The sequence below is a fragment of the Gouania willdenowi genome, chromosome 4, assembly GCF_900634775.1.
Source record: "Gouania willdenowi chromosome 4, fGouWil2.1, whole genome shotgun sequence".
In the NCBI taxonomy this organism is placed as follows: domain Eukaryota; kingdom Metazoa; phylum Chordata; class Actinopteri; order Blenniiformes; family Gobiesocidae; genus Gouania; species Gouania willdenowi.
The window spans coordinates 4,224,386-4,248,251 of record NC_041047.1 but is presented as its reverse complement, the minus strand read 5'-3'; the positions used below and the strand labels follow the sequence as shown (position 1 = coordinate 4,248,251).

General features: G+C 39.0%; 1 protein-coding gene across 2 annotated transcripts in view; it reads left to right on the top strand.

Moving 5' to 3' along the window:
* The window catches only part of LOC114462085 (BMP/retinoic acid-inducible neural-specific protein 3-like), a 150,853-nt gene that overhangs the window by 98,342 nt on the left and 28,645 nt on the right, over nucleotides 1-23,866 (top strand). For both annotated transcript variants that reach the window (XM_028444693.1, XM_028444692.1), the window contains 2 exons: nucleotides 3,457-3,562; nucleotides 4,971-5,207. In XM_028444693.1, coding sequence (XP_028300494.1) covers nucleotides 3,457-3,562; nucleotides 4,971-5,207 — 343 coding nt within the window. The remainder of the gene's footprint in view (nucleotides 1-3,456; nucleotides 3,563-4,970; nucleotides 5,208-23,866) is intronic.

Genomic DNA, 23,866 nt, shown 5'->3' with positions numbered 1-23,866 from the left:
TGCAGAAAAATAAATGTTTAAAATTGGCTTCTGCTCCATTCCACGTTCATAACGGATCAGTTGTGGCTGCTGCTGCAGCAGGAAATGAAGAACGCTTCAGGTTTTTGTTGCTGTAAGTTCCAAATGCATCTTGGGAAACTTGGAAGTTCAGTGGGAACGCTCATCATCCTAATCTTCCTGTAGTGTGTAGTACGTTAGTATATGGCTTCAAACAAGCCTGAGATTCAAGCTAAGAAGAGTTTGATCAAATGGGAAAAGCCAGGATCACTTTGATGATCCCCCCCCCCCCACACACACACACACTTTAATATCAAGCTTGTCGCTTTATAAAGAAATGACTGAAAACTAAAAGTACAAATATCTGAAAGACCAGACACTTATGACTGAACGTTCTGTTCTCCTACATAATGTCGTCATCATTATCTTCCCTATTTCACTGATTGTAGTGAAACATGCTCATTTGAATTTCACACGTCTATCACCTGTGTGCACATTGTTACACCCAGTGTTTATCAGCAGCTCTAATCTAATCTTATCAAAAGCTGGAGGAGTGAAGTGTTTAGTATAAAAGGAGCTGTTCTTCTTCATCACAGTAGACAACTTTTGTCACATCGAGGCCACAAAAATGTAATTGTCTGATCCGAGGGCAACATTTAGAATAATGACCAATCAGCATTATCACAGGAAAGAACAAGAGGGTTTTGTGTTCTTTTGCCATTCTGTTTAATATGTATCATTGGGTTGTTTTGTGTATTTTTGTTGCTGTTTTGCATACTTTATTTTATCCTGTGTATTTTTGTTCTCATTTTGAGAATTTTTTGGTGCCATTGCATGTATTAATGTTGTTGTTTTGTCTATTATTCATCAACGTGTGTGTGTGTTTTTTTTTTTTTTATTTGTTGTCATTTTGTGGTTGTTGCATTTTTTAGTTTTTGAGTAATTTTCTCTATTTATGTTGCCATTTTGTTTATTATTTATCATTGTGTGTTTGTTGTTGTTTTTTAAGGCTTTTGAATCATTTCTATGTCTTTTTATTGACGTTTTACATAATTAATTTTTATTCAATGTATTTTTGTTTTCATTTTGTGGATTTTTTGGAGCCATTGTGTGTATTATTGTTGTTTTGTCTATTATCGATCATTGTGTGCATGTGTGTGTGTTTTTATGAATAATTATGTGCTTGTTTCTGGTTTTTGAGTTTTTTTCTGTATTTTTGTTGCTGTTTTGGATCTTTTTTTTTATCCTGTGTGTATTTCTGTTCATATTTTGTTGTTATATTGTATATTTTTATGCATTTTTGTAGTCTGTGTGTGTTTTTAGAGTCATTTTAATGATTTTCGTTGTCATTTTTTGGATATTTCTGTAAATTTGTGTGTTTTTGAGTCATTTCGTGAGCTTATTTTGGGGCCCGCCAAAATTTTGTCCATGGGCCGCCAGTTGCCCAGCAGACTCAGGACACAGCCCTGATGAAAAAACACATGGTCAACACAAAAATATAGCATTTGAATAATTAGTTTTAATTTATATTCTTTTTAACTAACACAACAAAAGTCCTATACCTGATATCAAGTCTGAGCTGCATCACCTGGTTTGAAAAGTGTCACAGATTCCTTCAACAATGTCTGCTACACACTCTGTTATTGTATTGTGTGCATAATATATTATTGAGAAGGACACACTTACCCTGGCACACAATGGGCGTTAGCATGTTGCGCGTGTCAGTGGCTGTCAAAACGAGTAAACACAACACGGGGAAGAGGTTGACAGATGACACCACAACTTACTCATTATGCCTTTACTCCAGGGATCCTTATTGCTATACGCTGTTCTCAGCTCACAAATATATTATCCATAGTAGGCTTTGCATGACAAATGAGTCCAAATAATAATGGCTTTCCTTCTGTCTTTAAAGAGTATTTTTCTGTATATTAAATGCTAAGGCTAAGGTTATCCCATTTTTTAAACAACTCTAGACCAATATCACTGCTTTCCCAATTTTCAAAATTATTAGAAAGGTTATTTGTGAAAAAAATATCCAATTTTATTAAAGATAAACTATTAAATGACAGTCAATATGGTTTCCATATGAAAAAAAATCAACAAATTTAGCAGTTACAAAAAAATAGAGGAAATCTCAACAGCAACAGACAAAAATAATTATTCAATTGGAGTATTCTTGGATTTAAAGAAAGCATTTGATACTATAGATCATTCTATGTTGATGACTAAATTATATTCATATGAAGTAAGGAGAATAGTTTTGAATTGGTTAAGTAGTTACCTACAAAACAGGAAACAATTCCATTACTTTGAAGTTATAATTCAAAATGTATGAACATTGAATGTGGAGTACCCCAGGGTTCAGTTCTGGGTCCTAAACTTTTTTTGATTATTTCTCAGACGATACAAATTTATCTACTTCACAAAATTATTTTAAAACTGTATCTGGAAACATTAAAAAAGGAAATGTTTCTACTTCAATATTGGCTGAAAATAAATAGGTTATCATTAAATTTAAATAAAACTATGTTTCGTGTCTGTTGGTTGCTGAAGAGTTTTTTCATGATCCCAAACTCTGCGTACAGCGACCCTCTGCACCGCAGCCGCATGTCCAGCTTTTTTTCTTTACACACACGTACGCAAGACTTTTTTTCATCTCCGCTGTGTTTTCTGTCAAATGCGTGTGTGTCTGCACCTGCTTTTCAGTCGTACTATTCTCCCGTACTAAAACAATCACCGCAAACAGTTCCAGATTTCATTATTCCCATTGCTCCCCCTGCATTAATTTATTTATATTTCCTCCTCCCATATTTTTGCTTCCCCTGGGAGATCCACCTACTATGCATATCCATCAGTGGAAAACACGCTAAATGGATTGAGGGCGCATTGGGAAGCCCTGGCCTTTCTACTCCTTATTAGTGCGTGGAGTGATGTTTGCTCACGTTTTAATACCACTAAACCTTTAGGGAATCTGCCCCTCAGTATTTTGTGTACAATTACATTTCCATTGATTTTAACTCAATAAAAGGCACAGCTGTCCAAATATAATAATTCAAAATTTAACAAAAACACCTCAAAGCAAATAAGCTGGAAAAAATGAATAAATAAAAAAATGAGGGGCTGAATCCAATCAAATAAGTGCTGCTTGCTCCAGCAGGATCCGGCCCAAATTAACCCCTGGTCTTTAGAGAATAGTGAAAATTGTGTGGACTGACAGGGAAAGTTGGTAGGGTCATTAATTATGTATTTATTAAGTTAAGGGGCAGAAATATAATGATTTTATTCTTCTTACTGCTCCTTTCCGATCATGAACATGTTTCATTTGGACTGTGATATTATTTGATGTAAATGGGGAATCTATGTTGGCTTGCATTTTCATGAAAGGAACAAATACATAAATAAATAAATGTCTTCCTATGAGTTATTGTTTTATGCCTTTTGTCTTTCTCCCTTTAGGTGACCGAAACAAGGACGGGCCCTCTCGGATGCAGTAACTATGACAACCTCGACTCTGTCAGCTCCGTTTTGGTTCAGAGTCCCGAAAACAAGATTCATTTGCAAGGTTGGCTCTCCATAATTGAACTCCCCCCTCCCCAATTTCTGATGGAATAGTCACAGTGTCTGTTCTCTGGCAAGCTTATAACTGCAGCACTAGAGTGTCAGAACAAATTTAACTTCAATCACTCTCTGGCTCGTTTGGCTACGCGTGCCCGCGGAGATGTGGAGTGAATCGCAGGCAGTAATAATTCAGGACAAAATAAGCAGAAATGTGCAGAAATAATGAAAATTAAAGTGAATCTGAGCACAGAGTGTGTGTGATGCTGTACATACAGTATGTCAGATCTGGAAAAGAAGCACAAACTGAGCAACATGATGACATTCATAAACATTAAAGCAGATGTTGGCAACTTCTATCACAGCGGGGGCCACAAAAACGTGTTTGTGTGGTGGAAGAGCAACATTATCATCATTCATGTTAGCATTTGAATAATGACCAGTCTGAACGTTAACACAAGAAAGAACAGAGAGTTTTTATGGTCATTTAGTGTGTTTTTCTGTTATTCTGTGAATGTTTGTTGTTGTCTTGCTTGTTATGTGGCATTGTGTGCATTTATGTTGTCCTTTTGTGTATTTTTCCTGTAAAATGTATGTTTTTTGGAGTCATGTTGTGTATTTATGTTGTTGTTTTGCTTGTTTGTTGGTACCGTTGGTTTGCAGAGTACTTTTTGTGTTTTTCTTGTCTTTTTGTGTACATTGGTTGTCATTTTCTGTAATTTTGTAAATTTTTGTTGCTGTTTTGTTCATTTTTGCAGTAGTTTTGTGTGTTTTTGTAGTGTTCTGTTTTTCTTGTCTTTTACTGTACTTTCCCTCAATGTTGTAAATGTTTGCATTTTTAATCTATTCTTGCTTTTGTTTTGTGTTTTTCTGTCATTCTGTATACATTTGTTGCTGTCTTGCTTGTTATGATTGCATGTGTATTTTTGTCTTTTTGTGTACTTTTATTGGCATTTTTTGTAGTTTTGTAAAATGTTTGTCATTTTGTTGTCATTTTGTGTGATTTTGAGTAGTTTTTGTGTATTACTGTTGTCTTTCTGCTTGTTTGTTAGTATTGTAGGTTTGCAAAGTCATCTTTTTGTTTTTTGTGTCGTTTTGTGTACCTTTGTTGACATTTTTTTTCATTTTGTAAATTTTTTGAGTAATGTTGTGTATTACATTTTTGCAGTAGTTGTGTGTGTTTTTGGTGTATTTTCTGTGTTTTCCTTGTCTTTTACTGCATTTTCTTGCAATGTTATAATTATTTGTATTTTTTTAATCTATTCTTGCCTTTGTTCCGTCTATTTTTAAGTCTTTTTGTTCATTTATTTTGGGGGCTGTATAAAAATTGGACTGAGGGCTGCATGTTGCCCATGTTTGCATTGAAGAAAAACTATTTTGTGTAACCTTTCCGTGTGTGTGTGTCCTTGCCACAGGCCTACAGGCCATTTTGCCAGAGTATCTGAGGGCCCGCTTTGTGCAGGCGGCCCTCAGCTACATTGGCTGTAACGAGGAGGGCCAGTTCGTGTGCAGAGAAAACGACTGCTGGTGCCAGTGTGCTGTCAACTATCCACACTGCAACTGCCCTGAGGTGGATCTGAGAGCCATGGAAGCCAGTCTGCTGCAAATTCGTGATTCTTGGAATATCGCCAACCAGGACTTTGAGGAGTCAGGTCAGTGGCTTTGTCACCCCCCCCCACACACACACACAACACAGACAGTATATTGCACCTTAGAGAAAGGGTTGGACCTTGGAAAAATAGAGGATTTTATCCAATGGAAATGTAACATGACATGCTAGAGGAGTTTGTCTTTCAGCGATTGCTTCGTCAACAATGACCAACACAACAAGGTTCACATGGGGGTGGGTGTTGTACGGCAAATTTCACATCCAAAGCTGCTTAAGCACATAACACATTTTTAAACTGTACCTGTATCTAATTCAAATCCTCTGATTTAGTGGGATTTAGTCACAAACAAATGTCAAAGTGGATATTGGCGCTCCAAAGTTTGTTATTAACTCCACCAATACCAATGGGTTTGTTGTCAAAGACTTGAAACATGGAAAAGAAAGTTTTCTGCATTGCATTGTGGGATTTGTCCCGTAAAAGATTTAAATTTCCAAAATTTTTAAGAAGCGTTTTCACTAGGGATGCACCAAAATGAAAATCTTTGGCCGAAACTGAAAGCCGAAAATGAGAAAACCAAGACACCGAAATAAATTATTATGCAACATATTAGTGCCATTGCTTTTATGGCTCTAAGTGTGTACTGACCACTAAAATTATATCATTGCAATTGTATGAATTAACATTCATGCTTTAAAGAATAAATACATTAAAAATATGAAAATATTTATTTAGCGCTGACATCTATCTATAGAGCAAGGAATCTCTTTTAGGACAGCACAAGGAAATTGACTTGGTAGTCGGTGCACGAAACAAAAAACATAGAAACAAGCCAGGAACAATAATAATAATAATGATAAATATAAAGGATGAGGGATAAATAAAGGATAGATAAATATAAATATAGGGGAGAGATTGAAACAGTATGTGACCGGGGTGGGAGGGGTCAGCCACAATCTTTCCTGCACGCCTCAGAATCCTGGAGGCGTACAGGTCCTGGAGGGAGGGCAGATTGCAGCCGATGACCTTCTCTGCAGAGTGGATGATACGCTGCAGTCTGGCCTTGTCCTTGGCCGTAGCTGCAGCGTACCAGATGGTGATGGAGGAGCAGAGGATGGACTGGATGATGGAGCTGTAGAAGTTCACCATCATCTTTGTTGGCAGACTGAACTTCTTCAGCTGCCGCAGGAAGTACATCCTCTGCTGAGCTTTTTTGATGAGGGAGCTGATGTTCAGCTCCCACTTGATCTCCTGAGTGATGATGGTCCCCAGGAAGCAGAAGTACTCAACAGAGCTCACTGTAGAGTGTCCCAGGGTGAGGGGGGTGAGGGGGGCTGGGTTCTTCCTGAAGTCTGCTATCATCTCCACTATCTTTAAAGCGTTGAGCTCCAGGTTGTTCTGGCTGCACCAGGACACCAGCTGGTCTCTCTCCCACCTGTAGTCAGACTCGTCTCCATCAGAGATGAGACCGATGATGGTCGTGTCGTCTGCAAACTTCAGGAGTTTGACCGACTGGTGAGAGGAGGTGCAGCTGTTGGTGTACAGGGAGAAGAGCAGAGGAGAAAGAACACAGCCCTGAGGAGATCCAGTGCTGATGGTCCAGGAAGCAGAGATGGTTTTTCCCAGCTTCACGTGCTGCTTCCTGTCAGACAGGAAGTCTGTGATCCACCTGCAGGTGGAGTCTGGCACGATCAGCTGGGAAAGCTTGTCCTGAAGGAGAGCTGGGATTATTGTATTAAAAGCAGAGCTGAAGTCCAAACAGGATCCTGGCGTAGGAGCCTGGGGAGTCCAGGTGCTGGAGGATGACATGGAGAGCCAGGTTTACAGCATCGTCAACAGACCTGTTGGATCTGTGATGTCCTTGATGTGGGAGAGCATGAGGCATTTAAAGGACTTCATGACCACAGATGTCAGAGCGACGGGTCTGTAGTCATTAAGTCCTGTGGTCCTCAGCTTTTTTGGGACAGGAACGATGGTGGAGGCCTTAAAACAGGCTGGTACGGTACATGTCTCCAGTGAGGTGTTAAAAATGTCTGTGAACACTTGAGACAGCTGATCAGCACAGTGCTTTAAGGTGGAAGGAGAGAGAGTCCGGTCCTCAAGCCTTACGGGGGTTCTGTCTCCTGAAAAGTCTATTTACATCTCTCTCTTTGATGGAGAAGGGGGAAGATAGGGGAGAGAACCTCTGTAAGCAGCTGTGGTGAGACTGTAGCTTTGATGGGGGTGTGAAGGTGTTGGAGTGAGACTGGTCAGAGGTCCGAACACTCCTGGAGTTTCTCCACTGCTTCACTCGTCCACTGTTTAGAATCCTTCACCACAGGTTTACAGAGCTTCAGCTTCTCTCTGTATGAAGGAATCAGGTGGACCATCAAATGGTCCGACAGGCCCAGTGCAGCATGGGAAACGGCGTGATAAGCACTGCTTAGTGTGGTGTAACTGTGATCCAGTGTCTTCTCCTCTCTGGTCGGACATTTAATTAATTGTCTATATTTGGGGAGCTGGTGTGAGAGGTCCCCTTTATTAAAGTCACCAAGCACAATGATAAAGGAGTCCGGGTAGGTCCGCTCCACGCACAGGATCTGGTCGGCGAGTGTGCGCTGTGCCTCGTGCACATCAGCTGACGGTGGGATATACACACCAACCAGGATGAATGAAGCAAACTCACGGGGGGGGAATAGAAGGGTTTGCTATGATAATAAAGGATTTTGAGTCATTTTGTGTGTTTTTACTCTCAGTTTGTGTTTTTGCAGTCAGTTTGTGTGTTTTTTAAGTCCTTTTTGTACATTTTAGTGGTCATTGTGTGTATCTTTCAGTTAATTTGTCTTTTTTTTGGAGTTGTTTTATGTATTTCCTTTGGAGGCCGTCCAAAATTAGACCAGGGGCTGTATGTGACCACCACTTTTTCATTTCTGCCATCGACGATACATCTTGTGAATGTTTAATATTGCAATTTTATCAAAATATATATTGTCCCACCTTTAGTATTAAATATTAAAATGTCTGTTCATAGGGCTCCTGCATATAGGCTGTTACATAGCTTGCATAAGTCACCATAACCAGTTCTTGCATATCATCATGAGATAGTACGTCCCTGACAGCAGGAAGTAAACCCTGTATATCCTGTGTCTTAATCAGTTACCTGTCAATATTTAGAGCTCAACTGAACAGAAACAGCCTTTAAACATGGTGTTAGTGAGAGGTTTATGGCGAGGACCGCTGTGTAACACAGATTCCTTCCTGGCATCGTTTATCCACATATAGCAGGAAAAAAGAGAAAATGAGCTGGAGCTGCTGATCCTCCTCCTTTGAGCACCAATTAGATACAGACAGAGTGAGAAAACACATTTCAAACGTACTTCCTTCACTCACATGACAAATTAGCTGCAAAATAACCTGTTTTTAGAAATCCAGTACAGTTGGAAGTCCAAGTTTCCAAGTCTTCTACGAACTGAACTTCTAAAACAGAATTTGATTGGAATTTCCATTTCTTTCCAAAATCATTTTTTGACTTGATGGTTTTGACCTCGGGCAGCAGAAAAAAGCAGAGCCGATGCTTTCTGATTTCAACAAAGACTCTTTATATTCCTCCTGAGATTATGTTTGTGATTAAAATAAATATGAAATTTCATGCTTTCAAATTTCTCATTTTCAGAAAATTGCCACAAGAAAATCCTGTTATTGTGACTGGGTGAACTGGTTATGCAGATGACGTTTTGCTGTATTTAACACTTTATGGTGCCACAATGTGCATGACAACCAGTGATGGGTCATAAGGCGTTACTGTAATCTGATTACTTTTCCCAATTAATGCTTAAAGTAAGGGACTATAATTGAAGGCACAATATGTTGATTATTTTCCCACAAGCAGGCTGCGTTACAACATTACTGTAGGGCATCTGGTGTTTTATAGCGCATTATTTATTTATTTTTTCTGCATTATTACCCAGTCTGCCACTCTAAGCCAGACATTGGCAATTGGTGTCTTGGGGGCCAGATGCGGCCCTTGCTCTAATTTTGAGCAGCCCCCAAAACAAAAGCACAAAATGACTTAAAAAACATACAAAATTACAAAAATATACGCGAGACAACATAAATACCAAAATGACACCAAAAATTGCAACAAAACCAAAAACAATACAAAATTAAAAAAAAAAAAATTACAACAAAAATAGAAAACGAATACACAAAAAATGGCTCCAAAATCACAAAATGACAACAAATATACACAAAGTGGCTCATAACACACAAAACAACAACCAAAAAAACTAAATGAGAGGAAAATACACTGAATGACTTTAAAAAAAACTAAGTGACAGTAAAAACACACAATATAACAACAGAAACCGCAACATTAGAGAAAAATACACAGAATGACCAAAAACACATGAAGTGACAACACAAACTCATTGTTCTTGTCTGTATTAATGCTCAGATTGGTGATTATTCTAACAAGTGACATGAATGTTGATAATGTGCCCCTCAGATCAGACAATCACATTTTTATTTTCACCTATCTCAATTTGTTCTAAGAAACCCCAAAACATAGTATTTGAGGTTTATTTTCCCAAACTCGCTTGTTTTCCAGAGTTTTAGCCTCTGAAAAGTGACTTTAATGACGTTTCTATAAACAGGGCCTTTATGTATATGCATAAGTGGGCGTGTCTGTAGCTGCAGACATCATGCAAGGGTGATCAGTGATCACTAAAGCGATATTATTTTTCTATCTACACTTATTGTTTTTGTGTTCAGCCAAAAAACTGCACATTACATTAAAACACATGGCTATTTAAGCGTGTTTTTCACAGCAGCAGCAGCGTTGTCGGTCAGCTGTTTCAAACAGTCATCGGAGTCATTTATTAACCAATATAGAACATATGTAATAACTAATTCTGTGACTTCATTCTGTTCGTTGCAGGAAAATAACAGTTAATCGCTCTTTTTTGTATTTGAAACGAGTTTTTGGTATGCTCATAACACTGATGCACAGACCACAACACAAGAAACAGAAGACCCCAAAAAAATGAGAAAAGTATGAATATAACTTACTTAAATTTAAGTTTGTGCTTTGTGAACAATGCAACATTAACTCACTCACTGCCATTGACGTATATATACGTCAATTGTGCTTTTCAACTCAGGTTGCTCGGAGACGGAGTTCTCCTGTGAATATCAGTTTTAAAAACTCTCCTTCTCAGTGCAGCGCTGAGTGAGAAGCAGAGAGGGAGGGAGAGAGAAACACACACACGCCAAACCTCCAGCCAGCTGCTCGTTAAATACAACTGCGACAACAACACATGGAACAAGGGAACAACAGCTAAGTTAAAACGTTAAAAGATGCTTTGAAAGTTTAAAAGTTGCCTCCTTCATGCTCTGCAAGTGAGGGGTGGGGCTCTGCACTCTGCAGCCTCTGTCTCCAGCAAAACGGAGCAGCCGATGGCAATGCCGATACACGTAAAACACGCAAAAATCGGCAATTAAATTGACCGGCCGATGAATCGGTCATCACTAGTTGTGGTGGTATTTTTTTGTAGTTGTTTAGTTTGTTTAAGTGGTTGTTGTGTCTGTCTTTGTGGTAATTCTGTGGTTTTTTGACGTTTTTAGGGTGTTTTTGTGTACTTTGTGCATTTTGCTGTTGATTTGTGCATTTTTGGGGTCACCTTCTGTACTTTTGTGTTGTTTTCGGTATTTTCCTGTCATTTTGCGTAATTTTGTTGGCTGTTTGTGTGTCTTTGGAGCTATTCTATAATGTGTTGTGGTTGTTATTTTGTGTTTTTGTAGTTGTTTTGTTTGTTTACTTTGTTGTCATGTTGTGTATTTTTGGCATTTTTTGGGGGTTTTTGTGTACTTTGTGCATTTTTGTGTCCATTTGTGTGTTTTAGGAGTTATTTTGTGTATTATGTTGGGCTTTATATTCCTTCCAACTTCTTGAAATATACAAAACGCATAAAATTAGATCAATGGCCCCCAGTTGCCTATGTCTGCTGTACAGTTTTTTAATGAACAAATCCACTGTGTGTGTGTGTGTGTGTGTGTGTGTGTGTGTGTGTGTGTGTGTTGCTCACTGATTCAGTCTGAATGGCGTGCTCTCAGCTCTGTTCTCGTCGGGTCTCTCTCACCTTGTTTGTGCACTAGACCATTATTTTTTAAAAGTGAGCAGCATCCACCACAGGCTCTGAAGGGTATCTCGCTGCATCTCGTTGCCCTTGGCTGTTATCGCTGCACCTCGCTGCCTGAGATCGTCATTACTGGCCACGCGCTTCCTAGGCGGAGTGCAACTTGATTAGCGCACAGTCGGCAATAACTTAAGCAGCGAGGTGCACCAAGAACTGCAATTAAAGTGCAGCAGTAAACGAGGAGAAATAAGTTCTTGTGTTATTCGAGAGGTCCACTTTAAGGGTTGACCTGACAGTGAGCAGCTAAAATAACTACAACTGAGATTAATAATCAGGTCCCTTCGTAGAAAATGAAGTTCTACAGTCATACTAGAGCAGGCACAAATTGCTTTCGGCTCCCAGTGAAATTGTAGCGGGCTTTAATTATAATATATGATATGATGGACCAGTTAATAGACCAATTCCTGTTATGTTGCAGAGAATATTAATCTTTTTTTTGGATTTAATAAAAATAAATAGTTCTCAGATGTTCCCAATACAGTTGACTTTTGATTCTGTGCATGTGGCGATAAATCAAGGTGGAAGATTTTACTTAAAGCTGTCAGATAAGACAGTGTGGGGCCCATCATCCATAAAGTCAGCAAAATGATTATTATGATTTCCACCATCGTATATTGTCATCTTAAAAACCACAGAATTGGGTTAAAAGTTGCAATTTGTGGGTAATGGAAATCAAAATTGTAAGGAAAATTAATTTAAACTGGTGAATAATGGGCAATACAACTATTGAATGTGGGTAAATTGGCAAAAAAAAACATAAAATGGGTCAGTGTATGTGACATTAGGTGGAAAAGTGATGGAAAGGGTTTATAAGCGCTGAAAATGTCTTGAGAGTGGAAAAAAATTGTGCAGAAATTTGATGGAGAAGTGTAAGAAATGGCAGTAATGTAGCAAAAATTCAACAAAATGGCATGAAAAATACCCAAAAACAGCAAAAATAAACTAATAGACTCAAAACAAACACAAAATGACTCCAAAAAACATACAAAATTACAAATACACAAAAAAGAACAACAAAAATACACAAAATAACTCAAAATACACACAAGACAAGTACAAATAAATGACTAAAGACACACAAAATAACAAAAACACAACGGAAATGACACAAGTTATAGAAAAGAAAAGGGATTGAAATATGATGGATAAGTTGCAGAAATGGGAGTAATATAGCAAAATGCATTAAAAGGAGCAAAATATGGCAAGAAAAAGTGAAGAAAATATGCCAAGATTGGTGTAGTTTCAGAAAAAGGGTAAAAATAAGCAAAGATGGTGGAAAAGTTGATGAAATGGAATTTTAAAAACCATAGAAACTGGTTAAAAGTTGCAAATTAGAATGGTCTAAAATGGACAGAAAAATATCACAGTATCAATATGAAACAATTACCTTAAGCTGGCAAATACTGGGCATTACAAATCGTGAATGTGGTTAAAGTGGCAAAATTAAATATAAAATGGGGTGAAAAGGAGTTAAAAGTGACAATGGTTCAATATATGTTTTTATAAGTGCTGAAAATGTCTTGAAAGTAGAAAAAATGTGCTCAAAAAGCATTGAAATTTGATGGAGAAGTGTCAGAAATGGGAGTAATGTAGAAAAAATGCATTAAAAGGGACAAAAATATGGAAAGAAAAAGTGTTGAAAATAGGTAAAATTATAGCAAGTTTGGTAAAAAATAATCTAAAATGGGCTCCTGAACCCAGGGTTGAGAACCCCTATGATAGAGAACCAAGAAGCACAAATAAATATATATATATATTATTTTTTTTTAGTTCTCCAACTTATCTCACAAAGTCTGAAGACTCTACAGAAATAATCCCCTGGACACACATCAATGCATCCAAACATTTTTGCTGTTGTTGTTTTTAATAACGCCCATCAGTGGCTCCACTTTGGCTTCTCCAAACCTGCCAGTCTCTTCTATTTTTAAAACGATACAACAGGGATGTGCTGTTGCTACCTTTCTCGGTTCACTGCGTGACGAGATAATAACGATGGTTACAGAGAGACGAGCTATTGTTGTCTCACTGATCAGATAATGGCCTAGTTCAGCCAATATTTCAACAATCCTTCACCAAAAACACTCAACGTGGTATTTTTAGTCAATTTGTCCTCTGTGTTTATTTAATCAAACACTGCTGTGCGTCTATTGTACGTTTTTTTTTCAGGTTTTAAGGTTTGCAAATACTAAAATAACTAAAACTGACCTTTGAATTAAATGTTTTAATTTGATTATTTCATTTTTTTTTTATATTACATAATTACGTTATTACAAACTGTAACACAACATTGTACAAGGAGGTGGTGATGTTAGAAACATATTTACTTTTTAATTTAAGTCTATTTAATTAAATGTCCAAGTTTAGAAAGTCTAAATCATTCCCCAAATATTGCAAACCTAAAAATCAAAAGTATGGATACAAAGCTGGAATTGGAGTTAAAGGGGACATATGATGCTAAATCTACTTTTTTAGCCCATAAATGCATTTTGTTGTATATTTAGATTGTTTAGAAGCACAGAAAAGTTCAAATTAATCTCTTCAGGTGCTCCGTTGATATCTTTATATTCTGTTTTGGTCATATTTTTCAATCTGTTTTGATTTTTCGATTCTCTATTACGTTTTTTTGAACAATAACGTCAGCGGAACTGCCAAATTAGGACATCGACTCCAGGCCCAACACTTCGAGCAATCCGCCATTTTTATTTCTCGCTTTTATTTTGTAGTCCAAGCTCCAGGATGCAGAAATCAAAATGTTGGGTTGTTGGATGTAGTAACCCACACGCTTCATTACACCGTCTCCCAGCATCAGAACCTTTTCAAAGTGTCTGGTTGAGTTTTATTTTTTATAGAAATGTACCCACATCTGTGGGTAAGGTCATTTTTGTGTCAATGATGACTGCTTCAGCAACCTCCACCAGTATGAAGAAGGATTTGTCGAAAGACTTTGTCTGATTGAGGGTTCAATTCCTTCTATCTTTGGAGACGATGAACAGAGCACTTCAGTAAGCTGTAAATAACGCTAAAAAGTGTGATGATAAGACGTCCCTGTCATTGTTTTGTTAGCATTAGCAGTTGCACCGTCTTCATATGTTAGCGCTGTGTGCTCGTTTTAGATCCTTGATGATATGGCCTACGTGGTTTAATTTAAGTCTAAAGTTTTCATTAGTCATTTCATTTTGCCGTTTTTGTCTTTTTAAAGACTGTATTAAAATGCATTTCGTGACGTTAGCTTGGCGCTAGCGTTAGCTCGGTGCTTGTGTTAGCTCACTTGTTAGGGTTCTGCAGGTTCATCATCTTCATTTTCATCTCGCTCCACCGGGTCAGACTCTGGCTCAAACATGTTAATCTGGATGGACAAGTCTTCTGTTGTTGACAATGTGTAAATAACGTGTGAATAAACTTTTTCTGCGCCGCTACATAGCCATATCTCTTCTATCAAACTACAAAAATGGCCGAACAGGGTGGAGTTGAACCTGGAGAGGGGGCGGGGTATGAAGTGTCTCATTTGCATTTAAAGAGACCGCACCAAAACGAGTTGCTCTTAGAAGCACATCTGAAAAGGGGTAGAAAAGGGGTGGAGCTATAATAATGAGGAATTCAGACCCAAGCAGTGCAGTTCTACTTTATATAGACCACAACTCTATGATTTATATCTAAAAAGGAAGGATTTAAAACCAAGAAATGTCCCCTTTAAAACGTTCCTCTCTCCTCTCTTTCTACTCTTTTCTCCATTGAATGCAGGAAGTCACTTTTATTAAAAAATGATGAAAGAACAAATGAATAAACAAAATGTTTATAAAAATAACTGTTGTGTTGAACTGAGTTAATAAGTTGGGTCAGACCATGAAAATCATAGTATAATAACTTTTTTCCTCAAGAATTCTGACTTTAAATTCAGAATTCTGACATTTTTCTCAGAATTCCAACTTTAAAGTGAGAAGTCTGACTTTAACGTCAAAATTCAGAATTTTTTCCACAGATTTCCAACATAAGGAAATTGGTATTGCACTGCACACTTTTTTAGTAATCTCTCAATGAACAATTTATATCAAATTTGTGTTTAAATTCTGTTACCTCCATGAATTTTCATTCCACTTTCATTCTATCATTGTGTTCTATTGTTGTTTTTTCACAGTATTATGAGAAAAATGTTGTAGTTGGACAAAGGGGGCAGGGGCGCAAATCATGGTGGGGGATGCAGGGGTTGTGCCCCCTCCAAAAGAAAAAATCCCATTGTAAACACAAATAAATAAATATTACAGTATAGTAAACTTATTTTACTTTAAAATACAAGTCACGCTGCTTAAAAACACATTGACAATTTTAGCAATTTAAATATTATCTCTTCTATCAAACTACAAAAATGGCCGAGCAGGGTGGAGTTGAACCTGGAGAGGGGGCGGGGTATGAAGTGTCTCGTTTGCATTTAAAGAGGCCGCACCAAAACGAGTTGCTCTTAGAAGCGCATCAGAAAAGGGGTAGAAAAGGGGTCTGGGGAGCTATAATAATGAGGAATTCAGACCCAAGCAGTGCAGTTCCGCTTTATATAGACCACAACTGTATGATTTATATCTAAAAAGGAAGGATTTAAAACCATGATATGTCCCCTTTAATACAAAGGTTTATTAATCATGTCTAGTAAGGATAATAGGAGGGTTAAGAAAATAAAATATATAATTTAACAAAAAGTTCAAAACAAAGGACATATAAAGGTATATACGAACCAAAAACCAACTCACACACACCCATAACACACGTTGAGAAAAAAAGCCTAAATCCACAGAACACTGCCGGGAAAAAAAAAAAGGAAAAAAATAACACTAATACCAACTCAATACTACATATGAAATAAAAAAAAAAAAAAACTGAAAATCAGAAGACTGGGATTCAAAACAGTCAAAAATAAAAACAGGGAGGGGCTAGGAATGTAGAAAGGGGCAGGGCCTAATCCCACAAATTGGAAAAAAATACACTAATACTAAATATGAAAAGGAAAAACACAGAAAATAAGAAAACTGTGATTCGAAACTGACGACGAATCAAAAATAACTCTGAAAAAAAGGGGAGGGGCTAGTAATGCAGAATTGGGTGGGGCCTAAATCCACAGAACACAGCCAGGACAAAAAAATTATACTAATACTAATATTAACTCAATAGTAAATATGAAAACAAAAAATCAGCCAATTGATAATAATAGTCACCAATATTTAGGTATAGCATAATCCCTACAAAATATAGATAATATCCTGTGGGTAAAATGAAGCTGGAGCTCATGGTTAATTTTAAGTGCATATCAGTTAGATTATATCTTTACACCTCAGTGTTTAATTAAGAAACATGTTTTCAAGACTTACCTATTAAAATTAAATCCATTAATAGATTCTGGTTGAATTACACGAGTTAATCTGTCAAAAGATACAAATCTCCTTTATATTTGTAATTAAATAAGGAAGAAGGAATGATGTTTCTTTTCCTGTGGGACTAATTTCTAATTTTAAAATTGTAGGTTCAGAGAACAGACAAAATGCTTCTGCTATATGTCTTTTTTCTTCTTCTTTTTTCATTACAACCCATTTAATCATGGAGCTATTCATGTCACAGGAGTGTGTAATACACCTTACATAATCAGCGGGGAATCCATCGCCGACACCTAATTGGTTCTTCTAATCTGTTTCATTATTATCTAGATATTATTATTTAATTACTAAAAGTCGTGTGGTCATCTAATCTGTTTCACACATGCTTCGATATCACGTGCAACCAATCATGATTGGGATGATGACCTTATTAAATGATCTGTGAAGAATATGTTGAGCAAACGGAGCTGAAAGGCTGATGGGTTGATGACGTGTGTTCCCACACAAAGAATACGTAAATATGTTCTACGTGTAGAATATATCTACAGATATAAGATATATTCTACGTGCAGAATGTTTGCTCAAAAAAGCTTTTCAGATGTTAATTAACTTCCGAGAACAAATTCAGTTTTAAATGAATCACGTGACGGTCAAACATTTTGGACTTCCGTTGTCGCAGCTCTCTTCTGTTCTTGCCATATTTTTGCTCTTTTAATGCATTTTTGCTACATTATTCCCATTTCTGACGTGTTCAGCACTTATCAACCCTTTCCACCACTTTTCCACCTAATGTCACACATGTTGACCCATTACCTCTTTTCACCATATTTCATGCTTTTTTTTTTTTTTAGTATCTTTCTGTTGTGTTTTTACACATTTTTTCTCTAATTATTGTTTTTGTTACTCATTTTTATATTTTTTTTGTTTGATGTATTTTTCTGTAATGTATGTTTTTGGAGTCATAATGTGTATTTTTGTATCTTTCCGTTGTCTTTTTGTATAATTATTGTTTTTTGTTGCCATTGCAGTGTGATTCTGGAATCTTTTTGTTTTATTTTTCTATCTTTTTAGTGTAGTTTTGTGCATTTCTGTTGTTATTTTTGTATAAATATTTAGTTTTGTTTATTTTGAGTCATTTTCATATGTTTGTTGTTGTTTGGTGTGTTTTTCTGTAATGTATGTTTTTTGGAGTAATTTTATGTGTTTTTGGAGCCTTTTTGTATATTTTAATGCATTTCTGTTGTCATTTTGTGTACTTTCTGTATAAACATTTAAATATAGTTTTATTTTACTCATTAAATATATTTTTATTATAAATACTGTGTGTGTGTGTTAATGCGTGTACGTGTGTGTATGTGCGTGTGCGTGTGTGTCAGCCATCTCCTCCGTGCGTTATCCATCGCGCGCGCTTCTTGCACATAATCCATCGCAGGTTGTTAAAGAGAGACACGGAAGTACCGCGAAAAATAAACGTTTTGCAACATCACAGTCGCAACTCTCTCTAAGCGGCTCTGTGTGCTTCGCACCAGCCGTGTGTGTGTGTGTGTGTGTCTTTACATTGTAGCTGCTAGCATCCTTTCTTAGCACATAGAACAATTTAAGAACACTTAACCTTGCGCAGAACAAACAATAATCAAAGTAGAGCCGTGTTGTGGACACACAAAATGTTACATTCAGAATGTTTGCGATAAGGTTGACTAATGACCGTCAGCACAGGCACCGCCCACAGTCATGAGACGAAGGAGGAAGTGAAGTCTGTGACCGGAGATTTAAAGGAAGTTTAAAATCACTGGAATAATATTAAATAACCATGAAATATTAACTTTAATGACTTTTAGCGGTACAAAAACGTTTTAAATATTGACCTTTTTTTTTTAACCCAAACAACCTGCGACACGGTGACGTCATGAACCCACAACCGGAAGTAGCGCAATCAATACCGCGCTCTTACCGAGGGAGCCGTAATTATAAAATTGATGTTTTGACCGTTTTGCTTCACCAAATTGCTCCAAAATAACAGTTGATTCACAGTTCATCTGTTTCGCCTTCAAAATGAATCCCGAAAGTCGTCTCTCAACACATGCTGCGCTAGCGCCCTCTCACACCCTGAGGTCAAAAGTTGAATAGGTTTCATTTCAGGGCCGTCCAGAAGTGAAATAAAATTAAAATAAACATTTTGAAATTACCAAATTACTCCAAAATAACAGATAAACACACTCGGGGTATTTGGAACCCGTCGACCGAGTTTCAGGTCCAACTCGCGCCGCGTCGGGGAGATATTTGCTCCACACATCCACACACATCCACACACACACACATCCCCACAGACGTCCCTTGAATTATAGTATAGATTTACATTAAATGTGGCATCAACGCAAATCTTTATAGTCAACATTATCAATGATTTTTATAATCAATCTTGCATTATTGCATATGCTACACATATTGTGGTTGGCGCAAATCTCGAGAAGGTCTATATACAGTATTTAATCATATTTTTCTGACAAGAATCTCAAACTCTGCCTTAGCCCTGGAAAGTGTTTACGGTGGAGATCAAAACAAACTTCTGTGCAGAAATTTCAACCTTCTACATATTTTAAAAAATGATCCTCAGTTGAGCTGCACAGGCTGTAATATCACCAAAGGACCAAAGTGTGTTACTGTTGCTTCAAAACAACAATCAAAATAAAGGTGAAAACAGTTCTCATGTGTGGTCTTCTGTGTTACAGCCGACAATAAAATGTTGGTTGTGTGTTTCTCCCGATAGATGTTATCGACGTGATATGTCATGTTCGCCCCATGTCCAATCAGAGCCTTCCCAACCCCCAGACCTAAAGTGGTATTAACTAAAGCCAAATAAACCGGTTTTCCATGTAAACCTCAGTTCGGGAATTACTATTACCATTTAAACATGAAGCAGAACACTTTAATTCCGAATGATTTAATGCAGAAAAACTCATTCCGAATTAAAAAAAACGTCATGTAACCATGGCGACTGAGGAGTTTAGAGCAATCGTTGCTATGCCGGGGAAGAACTCCACAAAGGACAACCTCAAGTGTGATGTCAGAAGATGACATCATAGAGCAGAACATCAAAGGAAGAAATAAACACGTAGAACTCCAAAAAAAGACCAAAAGCCAGAACTAAACACCCAGAGCAGACCGAATGTAAAAGACTAAAGCTGCAGATAGGAGAGAATAGAAAACAACTGCTCAGAAGCTGCCAGCTAATAACGATAATCTAGTTTGTTTCAGTAGTAATTTCAGGTTTCAGGTGTTTCAGGTTGTTTACCAAAGCAGTGACACTGCACCAGTCATGAAGATTAGGAAGGTGATTCTCATGGATCAGTTCATGATGAGAGAAACTCACCCCCAACCGCCTGCTGATGAGTGGTTAGATGTCTTAGGAAATGGTGAGCTAATGAAAAAGGTGCTGCAGCCTGGAGGAGGAACAGACAGTCGGCCACAAGTTGGACAGATTGTGAAAATTAACCTAAGAGCACGTTTGTTGGATGGGTCAATTGACGACGAGGTGTCAGATATCTGGTTCACTCTGGGAGACAAAGATGTGATGTTGGAACTGAATATAGCATTGCAAATCATGGAAATGGGAGAGAAGGCACTCATCCTGATTCCGTCAAGTCATGAGCTTGAAGTTACGCTCCTGGACGTTACTGATGCTCTAGACCTGACGTGGCTGTCCCCCAATGAGATGATTGCTCAGGCCACCAGCCTAATGGAGCATGGCAATGTCCTATATCAGCGCGGAGCCTACGACTATGCCATCAACCAGTATAAGATTGCCCTGAAAATAACAAAGTTCATTTCTCTAGATGATATTAGTTCTGATAAGGAGAATGAGCTGATGGAAATGACAATGAAATGTTTCAACATTATAGGTGCTTCTGGGCAGAAACCAAACCACTTTGAAGCAGTGCTGACAGAGCTGCCTGAAAATGTGAAAGCACCCACAAACATCAGCACCCACAAACATCTGGCCACGGATGAGAAGATGTTGGAGAACCCGTCCAGCACCCACACACATCAGGCCACGGATGAGAAGATGTTGGAGGACCCGTCCAGCACCCACACACATCAGGCCACGGATGAGAAGATGTTGGAGGTCTCGTCCAGCACCCACACACATCAGGTCACAGATGAGAAGATGTTGGAGAACCCGTCCAGCACCCACACACATCAGGCCACGGATGAGAAGATGTTGGAGAACCCGTCCAGCACCCACACACATCAGGCCACGGATGAGAAGATGTTGGAGGACCCGTCCAGCACCCACACACATCAGGCCACGGATGAGAAGATGTTGGAGGTCTCGTCCAGCACCCAAACACATCAGGCCACGGATGAGAAGATGTTGGAGGTCTCGTCCAGCACCCACAAACATCAGGCCACGGATGAGAAGATGTTGGAGGACCCGTCCAGCACCCACACACATCAGGCCACAAATGAGAAGATGTTGGAGGACCCGTCCAGCACCCACACACATCAGGCCACGGATGAGAAGATGTTGGAGGACTCGTCCTGCACCCACACACATCAGGCCACAGATGAGAAGATGTTGGAGGACTCGTCCAGCACCCACAAACATCAGGCCACGGATGACACCCACACACATCAGGCCACAGATGAGAAGATGTTGGAGGACCCGTCCAGCACCCACACACATCAGGCCACGGATGAGAAGATGTTGGAGGACCCGTCCAGCACCCACACACATCAGGCCACGGATGAGAAGATGTTGGAGGACCCGTCCAGCACCCACACACATCAGGCCACGGATGAGAAGATGTTGGAGGACTCGTCCAGCACCCACACACATCAGGCCACAGATGAGAAGATGTTAGAGAACCCGTCCAGCACCCACACACATCAGGCCACAGATGAGAAGATGTTAGAGAACCCGTCCAGCACCCACACACATCAGGCCACAGATGAGAAGATGTTGGAGGACTCGTCCAGCACCCACACACATCAGGCCAAGTCAACATGGGGTTTGAGCTGGAAGCGGATGCTTGGTGCCACTGCAGTAGTCATTGGCGGCATCGCTCTGGCTGTGGCCATCTATACTAGAAAGTGATTCAAGAACTGTAGTAACGACATGACCTAAACACTGAAGCACATCTGGCAGAGCATTCTGACCATGTGGTCCATGAGGGTGAAAATATTTATGAGTTTATGACCTCCTCACTGTTGATTGATCGAGGCCTACAGCTTTAAAACACCAACGCTGAGGGTCGTGTTTTCATTGTTGGCAATATTTTTTAATATTCATTGTTAACTATATGTCATTATGACATCTATCTATTAAAGCAATTAATCTCTGTTTGTGTGTGTGTGTATGTGTGTGTGCCTCAAATATCTCTGGTGTTCAGGGACAGACAGAGCTCATACTTGCTACACAGCTGCAGCTTGGTTCAAAGCTGTGCGACGTAGGATTTGTTTGGACTGAAATAATAATCCATTTAATGAATAACGTCTTAAAACCATCCTTTTGCCGGAGCCTTTAGTCACGTGGCGCACTACAGCCAATCACTGCACATCATAGTCACGTCGTAGTCACGTGTGTGCACTACAGCTGAGCCAGCAAATGCTGCGCGTGTTTGTGTGTGCATGCATTATTTTTGCTTCAAAACAACAATCAAAATAAAGGTGAAAACAGTTCTCATGTGTGGTCTTCTGTGTTACAGCCGACAATAAAATGTTGGTTGTGTGTTTCTCCCGATAGATGTTATCGACGTGATATGTCATGTTCGCCCCATGTCCAATCAGAGCCTTCCCAACCCCCAGACCTAAAGTGGTATTAACTAAAGCCAAATAAACCGTTTTTCCATGTAAACCTCAGTTCGGGAATTACTATTACCATTTAAACATGAAGCAGAACACTTTAATTCCGAATGATTTAATGCAATAAAACTCATTCCGAATTAAAAAAAACGTCGTGTAACCATGGCGACTGAGGAGTTTAGAGCAATCGTTGCTATGCCGGGGAAGAACTCCACAAAGGACAACCTCAAGTGTGATGTCAGAAGATGACATCACAGAGCAGAACATCAAAGGAAGAAATAAACACGTAGAACTCCAAAAAAAGACCAAAAGCCAGAACTAAACACCCAGAGCAGACCGAGTGTAAAAGACTAAAGCTGCAGATAGGAGAGAATAGAAAACAACTGCTCAGAAGCTGCCAGCTAATAACGATAATCTAGTTTGTTTCAGTAGTAATTTCAGGTTTCAGGTGTTTCAGGTTGTTTACCAAAGCAGTGACACTGCACCAGTCATGAAGATTAGGAAGGTGATTCTCATGGATCAGTTCATGATGAGAGAAACTCACCCCCAACCGCCTGCTGATGAGTGGTTAGATGTCTTAGGAAATGGTGAGCTAATGAAAAAGGTGCTGCAGCCTGGAGGAGGAACAGACAGTCGGCCACAAGTTGGACAGATTGTGAAAATTAACCTAAGAGCACGTTTGTTGGATGGGTCAATTGACGACGAGGTGTCAGATATCTGGTTCACTCTGGGAGACAAAGATGTGATGTTGGAACTGAATATAGCATTGCAAATCATGGAAATGGGAGAGAAGGCACTCATCCTGATTCCGTCAAGTCATGAGCTTGAAGTTACGCTCCTGGACGTTACTGATGCTCTAGACCTGTCGTGGCTGTCCCCCAATGAGATGATTGCTCAGGCCACCAGCCTAATGGAGCATGGCAATGTCCTATATCAGCGCGGAGCCTACGACTATGCCATCAACCAGTATAAGATTGCCCTGAAAATAACGAAGTTCATTTCTCTAGATGATATTAGTTCTGATAAGGAGAATGAGCTGATGGAAATGACAATGAAATGTTTCAACATTATAGGTGCTTCTGGGCAGAAACCAAACCACTTTGAAGCAGTGCTGACAGAGCTGCCTGAAAATGTGAAAGCACCCACAAACATCAGCACCCACACACATCAGGCCACGGATGAGAAGATGTTGGAGAACCCGTCCAGCACCCACACACATCAGGCCACGGATGAGAAGATGTTGGAGGACCCGTCCAGCACCCACACACATCAGGCCACGGATGAGAAGATGTTGGAGGTCTCGTCCAGCACCCACACACATCAGGCCACGGATGAGAAGATGTTGGAGGTCTCGTCCAGCACCCACAAACAT